Raw genomic sequence first — 22,778 nt, 5'->3', positions numbered from 1 at the left:
GCAGACTAGAAAAATACCTCTTCACATTCAACCTGGCATGAAGAAATATTTCCGTCTTGAGTTTTCTCACTTTCCTAATGGAAGTAAAGACTGAATGAACGTTTTCTAATATGTCATTGATTTCCCCTCCTGTGACTGACTTTTTCTTTTTTCTCTTTAGGGAGAAGGTAATCTGAGAGGTTGCAGGGCATGCTTTTTGTTTGTTTGTTTGCTTAATAGGTTTCCTAATAAAATCATAAGTGTGACCAGCATATAAATCATTATCAGTGATTCTAATTAGCAAATGATGTTTCAAATTTTCAAAAGGGGCAAATCACATATCATCAAGTTGAGGGATGTTGAATCTTAATGAAAGACATTCATATATGCTGAGAGATGTTTGAAATAATAAGCCTGCTATAGTTGAAAAGAAGCAAGATTATTTGGAAGAAGGAAAAAGATGAGAACTTTATTTTTCTTACTTGGCATTATGGTACCCATTACTTTTCAAAGTCATAGGCAAAACTTTGAAATGTCCGTCACTTCAAATCTTTGTGGAACTAGGGAAAGTATAGTTAAAATACGCAAGCAAGCAAACAAAAACAAGGAAAAAAGAAATATATCAGGATATGAATAAACAAAATTAGAAAGTTTGATGAGTAGCAAATAAGCAGAATGACCTTACGAGCTTTTCAAATTGAAAAAATAAAAAAACGAAAAACAAATCTTAAGAAGGTAATCCTAAGAGGAAAGTATATGAACAAACATATTTCAATGGTACAGTAAATATGCAGAGAATGGGTTTAAAGAGGAATATACATCTGAGTAGTCAGTGACAGTGTTTTCATTAAAGCCTTCAAAATACATTTAAAATTTTATTTTAAAATACAAAATACACATATTTCTTTATTGAAATAAAAGCTGTAGTCAAGATATGGGGCTTCAGGAGCTATCTTAATTAAGGTAATGTGAATGCCCCCAAAACGTATAATGGGTAAAACATTATAAAAGTTGATTTCTTTGTCATGTAAAGTTCAAAATGTATGTATCAGAGCAGCAGGTATCCTTCCTCCCAGCAGGACCAGGATCCTTTCATTCTGTGGCTCCACCATCTTCAATTCTTGGACTGTGAGGTTATTGTGTGCATTTGTATCGAGCTGGTAAACAGAGAAGGAACATGGAAGATTGCACATGGAGGGTGGTAAACATCGCTTCCAACTCACATTCCAAGGGCTAGGACTCAGTCATATATCTGCATGTCACTGAGAGGAAAGGTGGGAAATGCAGGTGAGCTTTGTGCCAGGAAGAGGAAACAGGTTTGGTAAACGTCAAGCCCATGTCAGCCCTCCAAATCTCCCCAGGTGGAATGTACATAAGCTGATTCAGTATCTGAGCCATCACTGCAGTGATGAGTCTGTAACTGCTCATTCAAGTGCTAAAAGGTTCAAGGATTGTCCTAGAATGTTAAAAAGAAAGACATTTCATAAATTCCACTGAAGGTTTTGCCATTCCATGAGATGTGCAGAAAGTCCCCGTAAAGGTCATTTTTCTCTTTTAGCAACCAAACATCTTCCCCCTTCCATGTGGCACTCTTTGTTTTCTTTTGGAGAATCTCATCATCCTCAATACGTGCAATCAGGCTGGTAAATTTGGGTTTCCTGTGCTCCCGTTACAAAATCCATAGGAGTACCAGGCATATCCTTCTACCAGATTTCTTTTTTTTCCTAATCACTATATAAGATTGACTGCTAAGTGACAGTCAACTGACCCAACATCAGCCAATATGACTCAGGGTTTGATTCTGGAGCGGGGAGGCAAAGAGAGGAACAAAAGCGTCAGAGTTTACTGATTCATTCATTCAGTGACCTGCAGGAAGGTTGAGTAGTTTGGGGCTGAGACATTCTGGCATTGCCAGGTTCAGCTCATCTGTGTTGCACTTGGTTCTTCAGCTTTGCCATCCATCCACTAGCTCCTCCATATACCTTCAATAAATTATCTTTTAACTAAAATTTGAGTTGTTTTTAATATTTGACAAACTACCCTAAATGATATAGTAAATACATCAAGCTTTCAGGACAAAAGTAGAGAGCAGTAGCCATTCATGATCAAGTGCTAGCTAGGTTAGTTAGAGCAGAGTGGTTAAGAGCACAAGCAGAGGATTCAGCCATACCTGGCTCAGTGACTTTGGACAAGTCGTGTAATCTCTTCAGAAGCCTCATTTTTCTCCTCTAAAGAATGAAAAAGGTTATCTTCCTTAGATGGTTGTCATAATTAAATGAGGTGATGCACGTAAAGTACTTACCACGGATAGCTATTACTTACTGCCGTTTCCCTGAAAATAAGACTTAGCCGGACAATCAGCTCTAATGTGTCTTTTGGAGCAAAAATTAGAGCTGATTGTCCAGCTAGGTCTTATTTTCAGGGAAACATGGTGTTAGGTACCATTATTTTTATTGGAAGAAATATTTGGCTACAAAACCTCTTATCATTAAGCTCCATTTCCCTGAGGCTAAATACAGATTTATTGAGATTTTCTGAGACTTTGTAGTCTTCACATTGAGGTTAGAAGCCTTCAATTTACATAATAGTTTGACTTATAATGGCCTCAACTAATTTTAGAAATTGTAGCATATAGGTGAGGCTCACCCTTTGGAAGACAACAAAATAGCAATAATGACTACATTTAAGCAATAGTTTTAAAAATAATATCTACTTGTATCAATGTGATACATGTACAGGCATGGCTGCTTTAATACATCTGTTGAAAACCTCATGTTCTGCAAAATCTTAACCTGAAAATAGCAGGGCGGATGTTCTGTGGACATCTAGGTTTGAGTCAGTCCATCTAATACCTCTAAAACTTACAATCAGAGCATTAGCAAAAACAACAAACATTTTAATAAAAGTACCAGGATTGTTAAAACTCTAGGGAAGGTTCTACCTATTATCACAGTCTTTCACAGTGAATCAGTCTTTCAAGTCTTTCAACTTGAAAGATTGGGAGTCTTTCAATCTCCTGCGAGATGTGGGACCCAAGGACATTTGCCTTTGATAGAGAACATTTTCATCGCAATTAAAAAGCCCATCTGAGGTGCAACCATTTTAATTAATCCATTATTTTTAAATAGCAGGAAAGTCTTTTCAGCTTCTTCATCTGCACTTGCTGCTTCCCAGATCATGGAAAGCTTAGTAATTCTCGAATCCACAAAACCAACCACTACTTGCGTTAAAGTAAAAACACTTCTGTTAACTTTTTGATTTTTTCCTTAAGGTCTTCAAATATTGCTAAGGCTTTCTCCTAATGGTGAGAAAACTTGTATTTGAATGTCTGAAAGCATTAACATGCTGGGAAAAATCTAGTATGAATCAAAACAAATTCTGCATTTTACCAATATAGTTCTCTTATTTGTCAGTTGGCTATGAAGTAATTATATCAATACATGTTACAGCAGAACAAATTATATAAATAAAAAAAAAGAAATCAAACAATACTATTCAGTAATGAATTGACCTTGTCCAAAGAGAGATGTGACCTTTTCCTTTACTGCTGAGAGGTAACCTCTAAACCCTTGGACTTGTGCCTGATAAGAGTATCATTGCTTATCTGAGGGCCTTGCGCCATACGTATCAACTTGACCTCTGGAAGGGCTGTTGACTAAGGTTACTTATACGGGCAGTCAACTATGTCTAGGCAACCAGGCTCCAATACAAACTGCGGACACTAAGGCGTGGGTGACATTGCCTGGTTGACAATACTCCATGCATGTTGTCACACATCGTTACTGGGAAAAGTTTGTACTGTTCATGCTTCCACTGGGAGAGGACAACAGAAGTTCTGAGCATGGAACTCTTCTGGACCCTGCCCTGTGTGCCTCTTCCCTCTGCTGATTTTAATCTCTATTTTTTTTTTTTTTTTTTTTGCTGTAATAGACTATAACCATGAATATAGTGCCTTTTCTGACTTCTGTGAGTCCTTCTAGCAAACTATTGAATCTGGGGGTGGCCTGGGGACTACTGACCTTGCTTGGTGTTGGAAATGAGGATGGTCTTGGGGATTCCAAAACTTTGCAAATAGTATAAAGCTTACAATAGAAAACCAGCAGCTCTCTGATCCATGCATTTCCATTTCTTAAACATACTTCTCCAAGGTAATCACTTTCAATTTGTTTAGCTTTGGTTCTTAGCTCAATTTCTTCTTAGTTCTATATCACTAAAAAATTTCTTAACGTTGCATTTTTCCCATTTTAGTTAGCATCTATACACTTTTGACTATAGACAATTGTGACTGACTTATCATATATATATATATGTATATATGTATACATATATATAACCTTAATACCTTCTCATTATTGCTGAGTAAAGTTTACATTATTATGATTAGGTAAATATGGCACAATATTTGTTGTATATTTTTACATTTTTTTCTTGCACAATGTTTGTTTTTCCTGTAGTTAATAATTGGTGTTGTTTGGTTGGTTTTCTTAGTTTTCCATAACCCATCATGAATTTACCATCTCCCAACACCAATTTATGATAGGGATGAAATTTCTTTGTAGAATAGGCAAACACACATTACTTGCATTTTTTTTCTTGGAGATATCCCTCACGGATTCCTTAGTCCATCAGTTCCAAAAAGTGCTGATTACTTTGTGGGTCTGCTGCACAACTATCTTTTTGGGGCTACGTACCTATGCTGGAAAATTTCCTTGCTTTTTACCTGTGATGGGTACTTTGTTTCCTGGATCCCAGGTCTTTTTCCTTTTATTTTTTAAAGGATTTTTATTAAAATATTGCTAACATAATATTACATTAATTTCTGGTATACACTATAGTTATTCAACATTTATATACCTAAAGATCATCACCATGATAACTCCAGCAACCATCTGCCACCATACCATGCTATCACAATATTATTGACTATATTTCCTATGCTGTACATTACATCACCACGATTTATTTGTTTCATATCTAGAAATTTGAACCTCTTATTTTCCTTCACTTTTCCCCACACTTTTTAATTTTTCAATTGAAGTTGATATTCAGTATTATTTTATATTAATTTCAGGTGTAAAGCTTGGCACTTAGACATTTATATAATTCAAGAAGTGATCCCCCTGACTAGTCTAGTACCCACCTGGCACTATACATAGTTATTACCATATTATTGACTATATTCCCTAGGCTTTAATTTATATCCCCATAGCTATTGTGTAACTACCAATTTGTACTTCTTAATCCCTTCCCTTTTCATCCTGTCCGCAAACCCCCTCCCATCTATCACCGTGATAAATCTAGTACCCATCTGACACCGTACACAGTTATAATATTATTGACTGTATTCCTTATGCTATACCCTACATCCCCATGACTACTTTGTAACAATGAATTTGTCCTTCTTAAGTCCTTCTCCTTTTTCACCCATCTCCCCAACCCCTCTCCCAAATGGCAACCATCAAAATGTCCTCTGTATTGATGAGTTTCTGTTTTGTTTGTTTGTTTATTTTGTTCTTTAGATTCCACATATAAGCAAAATCACATTGCGTCTGTCTCTGTCTGACACACTCCACTCAGTACAATATCCTCCAGGTCCATCCATGCTGCTATAGATGGCAAGAACACATTTCCTTCCCTGGCCGAACAATACTCCATTGTAAATATGTACCACCTCCTCTTTATCCATTCACCCACTGATGGATACCCAGGCTGCCTCCACATCTTGGCTGTTGTAAACAACGCTGCAATGAACATATGGATGCACACTTCCCCTTGAAATAGCATTTTGGGTTTCTTTGGATAAATACCCAGAAGTGGGATTACTGGGTCATTTTTTGTCTCCTGTTATAGTCTTTGTTCTAAAGTTTATTTCGTCTGGTATAAGTATTGCTACCACAGCTTTTTTGTTTGTTTCCATTTTCACGAACTATCTTTTTTCATCTTTTACTTTCAGTCTGTGTATATTGTTCAATTTGAAGTGAGTCTGTTGTAGGCAGTATATGTAAGAGTCTTGTTTTCTTATCTATTCAGCCACCCTATCTTTTGATTGGAGCACTTAATTCATTTACATTTAAAGTAATTTTTGATAGATATGTAGTTATTGACATTTTATTATTCATATTTTTGATAATTGTTTTTCTTAAAGAAGTCCTTCTAACATTCTGTGTAATGCTGATTTGGTGTTGATGAATTCCTTTAGCTTTTTCTTATTTGGGAAACTTTTTATCTGTCTTTCAATTCTAAATGACAGCTTTGCTAGGTACAGTGATTTTGGTTGTATGTCCTTCTAGGTAACTAACTGCTTTTCTCTTGCTGTTTTTAAAATTTCCTCAATGTCTTTAACCTTTGGCATTTTAATTTTGATGTATCTTGGTGTGGGCCTCTTGGGGTTCATCTTGCATGGAACTCTCTGCTACCTGGGGTTGTATGTCTACTTCCTTCACCAGGTTACGGAAGTTTTCTGTCATTATATTTTGAAATAGGTCTTCAATTCCTTACTTTCTCTCTTCTCCTTCTGGTACCCCTATGATAGGAATGTTGGTATGCTTGATATTGTCCCAGATGACCCTTAAACTATTATTTTTTAAATTCTTTTTCCTTTATGCTGTTTTGATTAGATGTTTTCTGTTACTTTATCTTCTAAATTGCTTGTTCAATCCTCTGCTTCATTCAACCTACTGTTGATTCCCTCTAATGTATTCTTCATTTCAGTTATTATATTCTTTATTTCTGACTTGTTCTTTTTTATGTCCATTTTTATCTTTCCTTTTCTTTTTTGTTGTTGTTGTTGAAGTTCTTCCTGAGATCACTGAGCGTCTTTATAATTGGTGTTTTGAACTCTGCATCTGGTAGATTGCTTCTCTCCATTTTGTGTAGTTCTTTTTCTGGAGCTTTGCTCTATTTTATTTTACTTGGGACATGTTTCTTTGTATCCCATTTTGGCTGCCTCCCTATGTTTCTTTCTACGTATTAGGTAGGGTTGCTCTGCCTCCCAGTCCTAATAGAGGTGGCCTTATGTAGTAGGTGTCCTATGGGGCCCAGTGGTACAGTCTCCCTGGTCACCTGAGCTGGGTGCTCCAGTTGTCCCTTGTGTGGGTTGTGTGTCTTCTCCTATTGTAGTTGAGCCTTTGTTGCTGTTTGCATATCAATGGGAGGGACTGACCCTTGGGATGTTTGATTGTGACTACAGTGGAGGAGCTGTGGTGCAGGGGCTGACCCTACAGAGCAGGATTTTTTTAGCAGGGCTCTAGTGCCTGCCCATTCTGCTTTTGGGTATGTCATCCTTGGAGGTGACCAGGTGATGTTCTAGCTTGGTCCAAAGCTGAACTCTGGGCATGCTATCTCCAGGACTTCCTGGGAGAGGTTTTGCCACAGGCCAAGCTCAGCTGCAGCCTGTGCCCTGCCCTGGGCCACCTAGAATGAGCCACAAAGGAATCCACAGATGGCCACCTCCTGTGCTGGGTTTGGAGGTCCCTTGAAAGGCCAAGCTGCAAACCAAGTCTGGCTGTCACTAGTGCCAGGCTTAGGGCTGCTCAGCAGGAGGTATGGGACATGTCAAAGCTAGATGCTACTTGTTTGGGTTTTGTGAACCTTTGAGAGATTTTAGGAAAGTCCACAGCATGAACCAAGACATGCCATTTTATATGAAAAAGCCTCTGGCTTGGGTGTGCCTGAAAGTTGGGTGGAGCAGGGTCTCAAGAAATCACCAGGGCTGGGAGAAGGAATGGTGTTAGCCAAGTTGACAGAGACTCAGATATGGCGCCCAACTGCGTTTGCACACTGAGTGGGGGAAGGGCTCAACAAAGAAACAATGGCTTCTGTCAGAAACTCTGTCTGGGAGAAAGCTGCCCTGCCTTCCAGTCCTTGCCCTGAAACCAGACAACTCAGTTTTTCCCCATATGTCTTTGGTGCCTTTTGAGCTGCTGCCCCAGTGCTAGAGCTCAGAGCAAGTGAGTCTGTGCACAGGCCCTTTAAAAGGAAAGCCTGAGACTGTAGCCACTCTTGTCTCACTCAGCCATAATTTCCACTGGTTTTACAGGCAGAAGTTATGGAAGCTTCTTTCCCTGTCACTGGAACCTTGAGCTGGGGAGCCTGGTGTAGGGTTGGGACCCCTTGCTCCTCTGGGGGCACCTTTGCAGCCAAGATATCCCTCCCACTTTTTTAATGGTCATACATAGGTGTGGGTCCAGCCTATTTCATGTCTCTGTCTCTCCTACCAATCTCAATGTGACTTCTTCTGTGTATTCTTAGTTGTAGGGCTTCAATTCAGCTAGACTTCAGGAAATTCTCAGTGATGGTTTTTCTGCAGTTTAGCTGTAATTTTGATGTAATGTGAGAGGAGGAAGCACAGCGTTACCTATTCCACCATCTTGACAGGATCATCTCTCGGGTTTGTTCCTTGATTTAATTTTTCACTTTGGTTACTTTCTCAATTTTCAAGATGCTTTATGAGAAAGAGTTTCTTGGAAATAAAGTTATTGTATTTTTGTTGGGAATGAAAAATGTCCTTATCCTAACAGTTGATTAATAGTTTGACTGAATATGAAATTTTAGTCTGGACATTATTTTATTCATATTTATTCAGATAATTGGAAGTATTTATCCATCAATATCTAGCTTCCAGAATTGTTATTGAGAAGTTTAATGACATTCTCTTTCCTCATCCTTTGTATGTGACCTGGTTTTCTCTCTTGAACTTTGAGCATCTTCTCTGTATCTCAGATTTCTCCGAAATTTACCCTGAGATCTGTCTTTTTTACTCATATAGCTGGGAATTCATTTGGCTTTTTACTTTGGAAACTCATATTCTTCAGCTATGGGAGATTTTCTTGATAATTTTCTTCCTTCAATTATGTCTTTTCTCTTTCTGGAGCCGCTATTTATTATTTAGATGTTGGGCTTCCTGAATCAAATCTTTAGTTTTCCTAATTTTCTTTATATTTTCCCTGTTCTTGATCATTTTCTTCTTTCTTGGAGATTTCTTCAACTTTATCTTTGAACTCCTCTCTTTCTTTTTAAACTTCTGTTGCTATAGTTTTAAATTCTAAAAGATTCTTATTCTCTAAATGTTGTTTCATGAATCTTCTCTTTTTAAAAATTTTCCCCCCACTGTATTGTTTTTTATTTACTCTGCTTTCTCTCTATTTTTTTCTATATATTTTTTTAACTTTGTTTTTTACCCTAAAGTGTTTTCTGAAGTGCTTTGTGGTCATTCATGTTTTTATATTTAATGAAGTCCTATTGTTGGAATCTGTACATTATATGCTTAGATAGAGCTTCCTGATTACAAACATTCTAGTAGGGTGATACTTGAAACTGGTGTGTTTTCATTGGGAGAAACCCCAAATGTCAGTATATCTTTTCCTTTGGGTTGGCTAGTTTTCCTAAAGATGAATCTTCTAGTTACCTGCCTGGAGATAATAGTAAAGATAGTATGAAGTAAGTATATTGGAAGCCAATGGTCTCACTGTTCAGTATGATGACTTTTAATTAAATCCTAATCTTATCAGGACAGTTAATTTCCTCCTCAGCTGTGCTAGATATCTAGAACCTTTCTTGAAAATAAACTTCCAACTTTGAAACAGGCATTACAGACAGGTAGTGGCCTGGCAGGGATGTAACTGCATCATATGTGTGTGTGTGTGTGTGTGTGTGTGTGTGTGTATATATATATATATATAAATTTTTATTTTTTATTAGTTTCAGTTACACAAAACAATGTAATAGATATTTATCATTTATATCCCTCACACAGTGATAACCCCCTCTCCCAATCTCTGACATCACATACAGCCATTATATTTCCACTGTCTCTATTCCTAATGCTATACTCCACTTCTTGTAACTATATATAAACCAGGTGTCCTATTTTGAATCCTAAACTTCCTGTTTCAGAGGTTGTTGGTAGACCAGTTATTGAATCTTCTGCAGATCTACAGTGTGAAGTGATTTTCATCTGCTTGAATTCCTTTACTTGGGTACTTATCACAAAAAACAAGAAATAAAAGGAAAGAAAATTAAAAAAACAAGTTGAAATCAGTTGTTATTTGCTCATCTCTTTCCATCTTCCATAACTGTATTGACATTTCTCTTTTCCTCCTCTTCCTCTTCCTCCTTCTTTTTCTTTTTCTTTTTCTTCTCCTTCTCCTTCTCCTTCTCCTTCTTCTTCTTCTCTTATCCTCCTCCTCCTCCTCCTCCTCCTCCACTTCCTCCTCCTTCTTCTCTCTTTCTCTCTCTCTCTCGCTCTCTCTCTGGCTTTATTACCTTTTTATCTCTTCACTATTGTTATAAGGGTTCTGAAAGAAAGTAGAGGAAACACATGTACTTGATCTTCCTTTTCTCATATCCTTAAAACATATGACCTCCAACACCACTGCAGCAAGGGAAGAGAGAACTGGAAGTCTTTACAGGGGCTATCTTAGCCTTTGGCCCAGAGATAACACACATTATTTAGACTCAAAATAAATTCACAAGATCCCATTTAATGGCAAGAGGCTGTGAAGTGTTTTATTCCATGTGCCAGGAAGAAGACTAGCCTGGATATTGGTAGACACAAATAATGTTGACCACACATTTATTGAGTTCTTACTATATGTCAGGCATTGCACCATTACACATATTAATCTAACTTACACTCATGAAATCCTTTGAGATAACTATTATTTATGTCATCTTTTTATTTATGAGGAAACTGAAGCACAGAGAAGTTAAGTAACTCACTTCCACTCAACAAATAATGAAGAGCAAAATCATGATTGAACCCAGGTGGTCTGACTCTAGAGCCTTTGGACTTAACTACTAAGCTATTTTTCCTTATGTTTAATTAATCCACACAAGTTTATTAAGGAATAATATTGTGCCAGACACTGTGTTACTTATATAAAAAAAAAAGGAGAGAATTTGTGACAAAATGCTAATTCTTTACTTATGAATAGTGAAATCAGGGGTGATTTTTTTCTTTTCTTTTGCTCTTCTGGATTATCTGATTTTTCATTTAAAGAAATCCACATAATTTTATAATCACTAAAAACTTTCCAGTTTCAAAACAGATAGATGGGAATTTGCTTCAGGTACTTTATGAATTAGTTCAAGGAGTGAGGACACAGGAATAATGGCTTATCAAATTCTGGTTAAAACATTATTATTAATTGGGTGGCTATTGATTCAGATTTCCTCCTTGAGATAACCTGGGCAAAATCTAAATCTACTGTATGGAACTTTTATGATGGGACATAGAAGGATAAGTCTCCTTTATAAAAATCCACATATTTTGAAAGCTTAGTGCCATTTCAGGGGCCACCTGGAGGACAACTCAATACTTGAGATCATTGGGAAAATAAGCACATGGCCTGAAGGATTAAGTACAAACTGTAAAGGTTTATTCTTTATCTGACTTTACAAAATATATGAATATTTCCAGGCTTAATTTAAATTTAAAGCTCAAATTCAACTTAAATTTAAAACTCAGGTCATTCATGAAATCCTTCAACTTTTCCTTCATTCAGACAATTATTTCTCTTTGAATTCCTGAGTCTGTTGGAGTCTCTATCTCATGTAAATTCAGTTCTAGTAGTGTCTTATATTCTTCATAAATCATAGTCATAGACACATAGAATGTTAGAAATGAAAGGAAACGCAATTCATTGGATCCAACTCATTTTTCTAAGATGATGTAGCTGAGATGTAAGGCATAGATAAAGGATTTGCTAAAAATCCTACAACATACTAGTAGTAGATCTAAGACCAGAATTTAGGACTCCTTCCTCTTAGGCCAAAGGTCTTTCCCCTATATTACTTCATGGGTTGTAAAAAATTTTTTTTTTAAGTACTAATATTCTTGGAGGAAGAGATCATGTCTTTTACTTCTCTGTAATTTGAAAAAATTCATTTACCAAATCTATGTAAGGGGCATAGCAACCTTAGCATAGTAGACCTTAGCTCCAAGAGTGAAAATAGATGAACGAAACTTTAATTGATATTATCTTTCTAGATTTCAGTGTTGAAAAGGATTCAGAGGCCACATCTAAATTGGATAGGAAAGAATGCTGTAACTGACTAGTGACATTTGCCATGGGTATTGGAGGAGAATATATGATACATGTGTCAAATATGTGGGTTTCCCTCTGCTAAATAATCAATGCTCTGCAACTATATGAAACCCCTGGGAAGGATGTACATGGAAAAAATAAGTGGAATATAGATACCTACTCAGTAATCAGAACAGAAGCATCAACACTAGCTACTAATGTGATGATATATGCTCTAGCCAGATTGTCTCAGTGTTAACTTCTTTATAACCCCTAAAGCTATAGACATATAGTAATTGCTCAATAAGGAATTACTAATTGATTGAAATTAGGCTATAAATACTCTCACAAGAGAACTATCCCATCGTTCTTTGGTAACCCTAGGTCAATCATAACAGTTGGCACTTAGCAGGTGCTTTAAAATTCCGTGTAGAATAAAAAATATGACCTTCAAATCATGACCATGAATTATAGATTACCAATGTACAATCCCATCTGACATAAAATTAAAAATATTATAAGCCAGTGACTGTACTACATGAGTATAGTATTTTCTATATTCTTTGAATCACCTCTCAAAGTTGACCAGATAGCATGAAAGAAAAAGGGGGATTCAGAAAACTCTCCTCTAACATATAGGATTTTATGAGTCAAATTGCGGGGAAAAACTGACTCCGTGTGGACTTCCATTTTGTATGTCATTCTTCTTCCGTAGGCTCAGCCTGCGTGATGTCAGGAGTTCCGGGAGTCAAAATAGCGTGGGGGCATGGATCCAATATTGAGTCATACTCAGTGGAAGAAATCTACACCGAAGTCTGGATGAGACAATTTGGTTGTGAGTGTTAGGGATATGACTGCTGATCACAGAGGAAAAAGGGCAACCAAGGTGTAAGTTTTGTCTTACGATTACTTACTCACTGAAGACTGAGGATAGCAAGAGATACCATCGAAAAACTTGCTGACGCTTAATGCATAATCAGAGCCAGTTTTCAGAAAGAAAGTCTAGCTGAAAAGAAAAAAGAAAGTTTTCAGCCCCTTTGTTTTAGTAATATGGTCACACTTTGGCTCCTGGTGGGTTTGCAAAACTTTGAAAGGATATCTTGGTGGTGAATTATTCTGCAGTCTCAGTGTTGGCTGAACCAACAAAGTGTGAAACCTCTAGTTTGCATGTGCAACCTAAGGTGTTTTACAGGCAGAAAAGAGAGAGAAACGTCTTCTTTGGTAAAGTTGACAAGACAGGAAAAGATCGTAAAAGGATATACTATTGTAGTGACAACATTCTGAACCAAAGAATTGTATGTTGAAAGAGGAAAATCTAATAGCATATGATTCACTTCTAGCCTGGGATGCAGGACCAGTTAAAAATTTGCAGGAACCGTGCAAAATGAAAGTGGGGCCCCTTTCTAAAAAATTATTAGGAATTTCAAGAAGGTAACAACAGAGCATTACACTAAATGTGGGCTGTTCTAAGTGTGGGGTCCGGGATACATGGTGCAGGTCTCATGTCCATGAATTTGGGCCTGCTTGAATGTCTACTAAGAATTTTAAAACTTTTATTTGCATTCTTACTATTTTGTAAGGAACGAAAGAGTGAGTACTATCTCACAAATTCAACGGAAAAAACCAAAATCTCAGAAACCAAAGCCTGAGAGGATGTGATTATTTGAATTCGCATATCTAGCCCAGTTTTAAGGCACATACAATAGCCTTAATGGGTACTGATTGATTGGGGGACAGGTGTATTAGGGAAATGGCTTTGGTTCTAGACTCAGCTTTGCATTACCCAGTTGAATGAATTTCAGCATAGCACTTTGTTTTCCTGGGTCTTGCTTTACAAATCTAAAACGTAAGGGACTAGATCATAGACAATCTCTATAGTTTCATAATTCTGTGATGTGCTTGGTTATGCCATCAAGAATTATTAGAGCCTGGATTTTAACCAGATAGTTACTAATCTAAACATCTGGCCATATTGTAAACATAATCATAATATGTATTAGTTTGAATAGACACTCTCAATTTATAAATGCCCAGATAATATGTAATTTCCAATTGTGTATCTCACTATTTTTAACTCCTTACCTCCAACACCGTATTTCAGTGGATAAATGAAGAGAGGGGCAGAACCAATTTTTACTCCTTTCCAGAAAAGCGGCAATATTTCTTTCAGTAACTTGGAGTTTGGCCAGTGGTTTCCTGGATGGTATTGGATGCCTGCAGTGTGTCTTCGGTTTTGATAAGGGTTTCTTGTCACTATGTCACCTTAAGCATACTACCTGCGCCATATTTTTCTTTGAGGAAAGCCACACTGGAGCTTTGTGGGCAGTAGCATGTTTTCTACACTTTTCCCTGGCCTAACATGAGGCTTTGGTCCTGCAGATACGTTTTGATCTTGTTTATTCTTTGGGAAGAAAGCCCCTCAAAGAGTTTTGTGGCTTTTTGCACAAAATAATACACAGAATCATCCCAGGAAGCAGGATTTGGCTAAAAACATAGCATCATGTTTCCCACATAATCCTAAATCTTATTTAATTAAAAACTAGTTTCTTACAGTTAGAGCTGATAACATTGGAATTAGACCAAACTTGAGGGGAAAAAAAAACTCAAAGTAGATCCTTCATTGAGCATTCAAATTCTCATTTATTCAGTGTTGTCTGTGGGCAGATCTCCAGGTTAAAAGTTTTTAGGGAAGAACAGGTTGTCAGAGAAGCAATGAAACAATTTCTGATTTTATGGAACTCAGTCTAAAATGGGAGACAACACACGAGTAACTAATTCTAACGTGAGATTGAGGGATCAGGACTCTAAAGTATGAACCAAGTGCTAGGCCCGTAGAGGGGACGTGAGATTAATTTTGAGGAGAATAATTTTGGGAGAAGGGATGGAGATAACGGTTTTTAGGCTGGGCTTGGATGAATGAGCACCACCCTCAGGGGCACAGATGAGGTAAAGAGAACTCAAGGCCAGAGGACTAGCATAAGCATAAGTTCAGCGTGTGTTTGTATAGGAATGACTGGTCATCTAACATGCTTAAATAATAATAGATAACCATTGAATGCTCACCACCTGCCAGGCAGAATTTTTAGCACTTTATATGTACCATGTGATTTCATTTTTAACTGAAGCCTGGAAGGGGACACTAATATTAGGCCCATTTCTGAGTCATAGAGGAGTTAAGAAGCTTGCTCAAAATCACATAGGTAGAGAGTTACCAGGATTCAACGGTGCATCCATAAACACAATACTCTCGTGCCTACAGTGCAGGTTGAAACGCAAGAGCCAAGAACCAGAGTGGTGGGCCTTCCGTGCCATCCCCACGTGTTTTACCTCATAAATAAATTACTAAGGGAAGAGGAAGAATCCTATTTCTTTGTATTTGGAAGGAAAAGAAATAAAAAAGGAAAAACAACTTTCCACTGTTAATGATTATTTAGAAAAATTGCTCACCTAGATCTATATTATTCAGCACAGTAGCCCCTAGCCATATGTGGCTATTGAGCATTTGAAATATGAATAGTCTTAAATTGAGATGTGCTGTAGGTATAAAATGCATACTGGATTTCCAGGATTTGGTATGAGAAAAAGAATGTGAAATAATAATGTGGTGTATTGATACATATGGAAATGATATTTTGGACATACTGGTTGAAATACAATACATTTTCAAATTAGTTTTATTTAGTTAGTTTTTTACTTTTATTAATGGAGCAACTAGAAAATTTAAATTTATCTATTCGGCTTGCCTTATATTTCTATTGGGCAGTGTTGGCCCAGAGCAATTTCAAGCTGTGGTAGGATATTGTACTAACCCTGGTGAAGGCCTTCTTCCCCACTTTGGCCTTTTAGCCACACTCTTTCCTTGCTTTCTAGCCATTTGCAAGAAAAAATTTAAAAGGCGCCCCCTTTGTAAAGGACTGAGAGTCCCTAGAATTTCCTTTTCATTTGCTCCCAACCACAAACAAATGATCAATATGCTCTGTCAACACTTTGGAGTCAACATTTTACAAGGGCAAAGGGAGGAGGTGCAAAAAAAAAATTCCAATCCCTGAATAGTGTGAAGTAAAAGTGCTTCCAGAGGATCCCACAAGAATGGCACTGGTGGGCACAATGGGTCTGTCTCATCGTCAAAAGACCCAAGGAGTTGGAAGGAAACTCTAACTACAACACCAAAATGCCACAAACCATAGTTATTAATACAAACTAACTAGCATCTCTGTCTATCTGTCACCATCTCATCTGAAAAAACTTGTGAAAATACGTAATCCTGATGAGACGCAAAGTAGGTATAAATACCAGCAGCAAAAGGAGATGCAGTACTTTTTCTGCTCATCTGCGGATCGGCTATTAGAGGAGAAAGATCAGCTAAGTCCTTCGGAGCTGATCACCTTAGTACAGGACCTACTGATTTCATCAACTTCGGCTTCACTCTCGCCAAACAATGAATTATACCGGTTATATCTTAGCTTTTCAGCTCTGCGTGATTTTAGGTTCTTATGGCTGCAACTGCCAGGCTACACTTTTAAAAGAAATAGATAACCTGAAGACGTATATTGTGAGTATGACCTTTTAATACTACTTGCTTGTGGGAGAAATGAATGAACAGTGACTTGGCGTTGTGTCTATGATAGGCTTTCGTCACAGTCATTTTGAGAAGGCTTGGTGTTATTTTGACTATTGACTAGATGAGGTTTTGACTAAATGATCTAGATTTTGCTTTAGCCCTCTACTCAATTTGCTATAGAGATTAAGAGGTCATTCATAAATCTTTCACATGATGGGCATCATATGGGTATAAAGCAGGATGACGTTGATAATTTTTTGGTGAGAATCCATTCAATTGTCATGTCAAGTAGTACCTGTATTGAAAAAAAATGACTGGCTTTTAGTTTCGGATTTCTCAGACTACCATGATGCTGATAGTAAAGACTCAAGATTAGCATTAAAAATGATAATATAAAATAATTAATCAATTAAAGAAGGTGGTGAGATCCTTAAAGCTTTGGCTTAAAAAAAAAATCATTTATAGGTGTTTATCTCCAAAAAGTGGTTTTAAAATTCTACTACTCCATCTAAGTCATCTACCCCTGAACTCAGTCACTTGCTGAGATTCTGTAGGAGTTATAATCTGGCTTGTTTTTAAAAATATTTTTTTGTTTGTTTCATAATATGAGTTTCTTTTAAAATTTTACTTATGGTTAATTAAAATAGTTTTTACATTTTAAATATTTTATTATTTGTTAAAAATTTAGCTATTATAATTACAGTTGTTATACATATGTTCAAGCCTTCACAAACTATTTTATTCTCATTACATCAAATCAAATCTCACACACACAGATGGAACTATCTTTTAAAGCTGACATAATATGGTGTAAGAGGACAAAGGTAGATGTTATAAAGATCTTTACCATAAGGGGGCAGTATTTTATAGTGGAAAGGCTGCTGATTTCTTTTTCTTTCTTTTTTTTTTAACTAGGCTTGAGAACACTTTTTTAAAACTAGTTATTTGGGACAATTGAAGTGTCATCAATCTTGTTGAATTTATTTGTGATATTGCAATTTAAGGGTTATACTAGAAAATAAGAAAGTTAAAATAGCGTAGTAGTCTTTGGCTATGTCCAACATAATAACTTTTGGGAATACTTGGTAGAAGTAAGGAGAGGGTTGAAAAGAAAATCCATGAACTTTGTCAGCATCTGAGTGCAATAAAACTTGAAGTACACTTTTAGGGCAATTTATGGACTAATTGTAAACCAATTTTTCCTTTTTTTTTTTTTTCAGAATGCTACTAATTCAGATGTAGCAGATGGTGGGACTCTTTTTTTGGATATTTTGAAGAATTGGAAAGAGGTAAGCTGATTATTTCTATTTGGCTAATTTTCTTGTTGCTTATTTTCTGATGGATAAATTCAGACTAATGTCTCTTTGTGTTCTTTCATCCCAAGGAGAGTGACAAAAAAATAATTCAGAGCCAGGTTGTTTCCTTCTACTTCAAACTCTTTGAAAGCTTAAAAGATAACCAGCTCATTAAGAGTAGCATGGAAGCTATCAAGGAAGACCTGAGTGTTAAGTTCTTCAATAGCAGCAGCAGTAAAATGGAAGACTTCAAGAAACTGATTCAAATTCCGGTGAGAGGATGTTAATTCTTTCTTTGGTTTAATTACAGAGGCTCTTCAAAAAGTACGTTAGTTCCCCAAAAGTAGAAATCAGCTACTGGGTACAGTTGTTCAAATTGTGAAATACACCCAGGGCCCAAACTCCTCCTTACTAAGTTCATTCATGCTTTTGGGTGATTTTGCCAGGTCACTATGGAGATGCATTTTGTGATTTGGGAAAATGCTGGCATTATGACTATTGCACAAAGACAGGTGAATGCACAAATCCAATGAGGAGGAAGTGGTGAATCAGTTGACGGAAGTATTGAGAAGCAGTTCTCTCATTGCGCCTTGTTGGTGTGATGGAAATTCTTTTCTTTGGATGAGAGGCTGCCTGTCTTAATGGAAAGAGCAGTGGGAGGGGAGAGAAGATTTGTGCTCTCCTCCCAGCTTGGTTAACAAGGAACTGTGTGAACTCGGATGAATCATAGGCTTGGCTCAGTTTCCTCATTTTAAAGGGAGCCTATTGGCTTCTATAACTTCTATGGTCTCCTTTGCTCTCAAACTCTACAATGGCATGTATAGAAAATGAGAATGAGGTAGGAGAGAGCTATGGCCTTTGAAGAGGCATTAGGGGTATTGCGCTGCCAGGCTCTGGTCAACCTCTCGTATTGTGCAGCCCAAGTGTTTGTTTGCTTGCTTTTAGGAAAGAGAAAAGTTAGAATTTATATCTTATGAAATAATTGCTTTATCAATTTTTGGATACTAGAATATCTCAGCTGGAGAAATCCTTAGGCTCCTAAGCTTTAGCTCATGAAATTGTCTTGAATCTTTAAAGCTTGAGTCTAGAAGCTGCAAGATAACTTTGAGGCATAAAGACAAGTCACATTTTCCAAAATTTTATCTAGGAGACAAAGGCCTCCAGATTCCTTTGGGTTTGGCTTGGATATAAATATGAGAAAGGCAGGGGTCCTGGTGTGATCTGTGCTCTCAGGATTTGCACCCAGCTCTCACTATACCTGGGTCTGCCTCTCATCCCTTTCAGACCAGCCCCTAGGAACTGAAACAAGTGCTTGTTCTTCAGTATTTCTCTAGTCCCCAATGTATGAGAGCGTGCAAAACTTGGAAAAGTTTTGACTTGGAAAAATTAATGTTAATTAATTACTTTCCACTGATAGTGTTTTCCAGTGTACAGCAGATCTTCTTTGCCACAGTCTGAGACTGAAAGAGCACTTGTTGCTAACTCAGTGCTGCCTCTGGCTTGCTGTTCAGTGCTGGATAAGTCTCACAGTTTCTTGGTGATGCTTTCAACACTGGAAAGTAAAATTTATCTCTTACAAACACACAGCCGATAGAAATTTTTTTCTACTCTGCTGTAACTGGGCCTCGAAAAAAATCTCTTGGTCTTATCCTTCTGGAAACTCCAAGCGTCCTGCTTCATATGGGCAATGTTGAGTGAGCTCTCAATGACTGTCCTCGTTTGCTCAACTGCTAATATATTTAAGGCATGTTATGCCTTTTAGTGATTAGTCCTGCAGCCTAGAATCTCCCTAGTCATTCTCAGAAATGTGGCAAGGTGGAAGAAAGAAACATAGTGGCAGAACCAAGATGAAAGCAAATGGTTCTCATTTTAGTAAGCATGAATTCATATAAATGTTCCTATTAGTTACAGTGAGGAAATAGTTCAATTTGCTGGAATAGAAGGCAGAGTACAGGGAAATTTGCTGCAATTCTCAATTTTAAATGTTTATACCAGTAATTAATTATTGCCACATAAAAATGATTCATTTTTATTTTTAATCCCATTATGGAAATGATGACGCTTACCTAATTTGGGGGAAAATTAAAACTCATAGTATTCATTTGTCTTGGACTTGGTAATTTACAAAGCACTAAACCTGTATAAGTGGTTCTCAAACTTTGATGGATATCAGCATTACCTGGGGAGCTTAGTGACCACACACTGTCCAAGGCCCCCTCTGATTTCATGCACCTGGGTCTCTGAGTTCTTTCTTAGGTCTCCAGGTTATTCTGCTGCACATAAAAGGGGAGAACCATTGACCTATAGTAACTTATTTGATACTTACAGCAAAGACTAAAATACAAAGTGATAGACTTGGTAGAGAGCCTAGAAGTCCTCTAAACAATCTCCTCATTGTTGGGATGAGAAAACAGAGACTTCACAGAGGCTCAGTGACTGGTTCAAAATCAAAGTTATTGCACACACAGGATTCAAACCCACAATTTTTGTCATTCCACTTCAGGGCTCTTGTCACTGTATAATTTTGAGAATTCTATAGCGGTAAATTTAAGGATACATCATGTGTCCCACCATGGTACAGCACAATTAGCAATTTAATTATCATTTTAGTCTTAACTGCTGAAGACCATTCCATATTAAGGTAATACATTGCCAGTAAAAATTATGTTTTTAAAGGAATACTTCCATTTTCATTGACTATGACATTAACAACAGAATATCCTGATGGCTTGCACTCTTGAAATTAATTTTGCTGTGTTCTTTCCCAATAGGTAAATGACGTGAAGGTCCAGCGCAAAGCCATAAGTGAACTCTTCAATGTGATGAAAGACCTGTCACCAAGCTCTAACCTAAGGAAGAGAAAAAGGAGTCAGGGTCTGTTTCGTGGCCGGAGAGCCTCGAAATAATCATCATCCTGCCTGCAATATTTGAATTTTGAAATCTAAATCTATTTATTAATATTTAATATTTTACATTATTTATATGAGGAATATATTTTAAACTCATCAAAGTATTTATAATAGCAACTTTTATGTGATAAAAATGAATATCTAGTAATATATGTATTATTTATAATTCCTGTATCCTGTGACACTTTCACTTGACTTTTTTTTTTTTTTTTCTGACTAACTAGGCAAGACTATGTGATTACAAGGCTTTATCTCAGGGGCCAACTAGGCAGCCAACCTAATAAGATGCTGTGAGTTGTGCATTTAGTTCAGTTGATGATATAATGAACACTTATAAATTAAATGATGCCATCCAATCATTGTGTGTTTGAAATCACGTCTGCATTCTGAGCCACTGCTTTCATGGCATGTCACACAGCACTTGAAGGTGTCAGATCATACGACTTGTTCCCTGATAAAAGCATAGCATCTCATCTCCTGCCTGGTGCTTCAGAATATCACTGACAACTGTGACTGTACCCAAATGAAAAGTATTTCATTTGTTTAGTTCATCAATATTTAATATATTTGAATAAAGTATAATTTCATAACTATTTATGCTGTGTCTAACTTTTTCTAAATGAGGACCACGGTAAATGCACTACATACTAATGTATTATAGGAGGAAAGTCATTTTCAGCTGTGGAAATCTAAAAGTTGGATTATGTCCCATTAAATGTGGTACCACTGGCAATTCATTGGCTTCCACTGCTCCATGTAGCAGCTCTTTGAGTTATCTTTTCAAAGTATGGATTTAACTTTGTCACCATTTACCTCAGAGCTTCGGCTATGGGGTGTAGTCCAAATTGTTTAGCCGGGCACACAGAGATTTATTTATACCTCCTCCCTCAGCTCCCTACCGCATCCCTCATCTTGGTATTCCCCATGTCCTCTGTCCCCTTAGAAAAACATCACTGGGTGTGAAATAGGGAGAAATAGGTGTGAGCTTTAGAGAGAGAGGCTTGGATTGGAATCTTGATCCTGCCATTATCAGTAATGTGACTTTTAATGAATTACTTATATTCTCTAAGCTTCAGTCTTCTCATCTGACAAAGAATAATAATTATGCCTTCCTCACAATATTGTGGTGAGAGTTCATTTTTTTCAGTCAACCAATATTTATTGAGGTACCTATTATGTACCTGGTGCTGTTCTAGGCACTTCAGATACCTTTGTGAACAAAAGCAGACAAGGATCCCTGCCCTTGAGGAATTTAAAATTTAGGAAGGGAGAGAGAGAAAATAAAGAAATACATAGTATGTTAGTGAATTGCATGGTGAGTTCGAAGGTGATTGGTGCTAAGGAAACAAAGTAAAGCAAGGTAGGGGAATTGGGAAAACTGTAAGTAGGATAGAGTGGGTGGGCTAGAGGTTTAAATGGAGTAATTGTAGTTGGTTTCATTGCAGAGATGACATCTGAGGAAGCACTTACAAGAGGTAAAGGAGGTAGCTATTTGGATTCCAGGCAAGGGAAACATCCTTTCAAAGGCTTTAAATTGGAGACTTGCCTTGCATGGTAAAAGAAGAGCCAGCAGACCAGCATGGTTGGAGCAAAGTGAGTCAAGAATAACTCCAACTTTTTAGCTGAGCAACTGTGGGGACAGAGTCCCAGAGAGCAGATTCCAGGCTCTCGGCATCACGTGGAAAGGTGCTGGCTCAGGTAGTAAATGGTCATCAACTGTGAATGGATGGCCATCAGCTGTGGCTAGTTGGCCGTCAGCTGTAGCCAGTGAGCCACTGGCCACTAATATAACCGCCGTGGCTACACTAGCAGCAGATTGTGGCTGGCAAGCATGGATTGCAGCTAGCAAGTAAGGGGGATTGGCAGAGAAGCGGATGGCAGGCTGCGGATCGTGTGGCTCCTGCTCCCTGTGTCTCCAACCCAGCCGCCAGCGAGAATATAGTGGTATGTCTCCCCTGTCTATGGCTCCGTGGGTGTTCCTTTTTGGCCTCACCATATCCTGCGTTCT

General features: G+C 37.4%; 1 protein-coding gene across 1 annotated transcript; it reads left to right on the top strand.

Moving 5' to 3' along the window:
* Positions 1-16,345: 16,345 nt before the first annotated feature.
* IFNG (interferon gamma) lies at positions 16,346-21,033 on the top strand. Its single transcript, XM_033118262.1, has 4 exons — positions 16,346-16,557; positions 17,787-17,855; positions 17,951-18,133; positions 20,633-21,033. The coding sequence occupies exons 1-4, from the start codon at positions 16,444-16,446 to the stop codon at positions 20,765-20,767; spliced, it is 501 nt and encodes a 166-aa protein (XP_032974153.1). The 5' UTR covers positions 16,346-16,443; the 3' UTR covers positions 20,768-21,033.
* Positions 21,034-22,778: the final 1,745 nt, after the last annotated feature.

Source organism: Rhinolophus ferrumequinum, chromosome 10, assembly GCF_004115265.2.
Source record: "Rhinolophus ferrumequinum isolate MPI-CBG mRhiFer1 chromosome 10, mRhiFer1_v1.p, whole genome shotgun sequence".
Classification (NCBI taxonomy): domain Eukaryota; kingdom Metazoa; phylum Chordata; class Mammalia; order Chiroptera; family Rhinolophidae; genus Rhinolophus; species Rhinolophus ferrumequinum.
Note: the sequence above shows the minus strand (reverse complement) of the source record. Positions and strands in the feature narration are given on the sequence as shown.

What these genes read in the sequence shown, in the direction of transcription:
- IFNG (XM_033118262.1), top strand. Translation starts at nt 16,444, where the DNA reads ATGAATTATACCGGTTATATCTTAGCTTTTCAGCTCTGCGTGATTTTA. An exon ending in ATAACCTGAAGACGTATATT is followed by an intron (nt 16,558 to 17,786) that starts GTGAGTATGACC and finishes TTTTTTTTTCAG; the next exon opens with AATGCTACTAATTCAGATGT. An exon ending in TTTTGAAGAATTGGAAAGAG is followed by an intron (nt 17,856 to 17,950) that starts GTAAGCTGATTA and finishes TTTCATCCCAAG; the next exon opens with GAGAGTGACAAAAAAATAAT.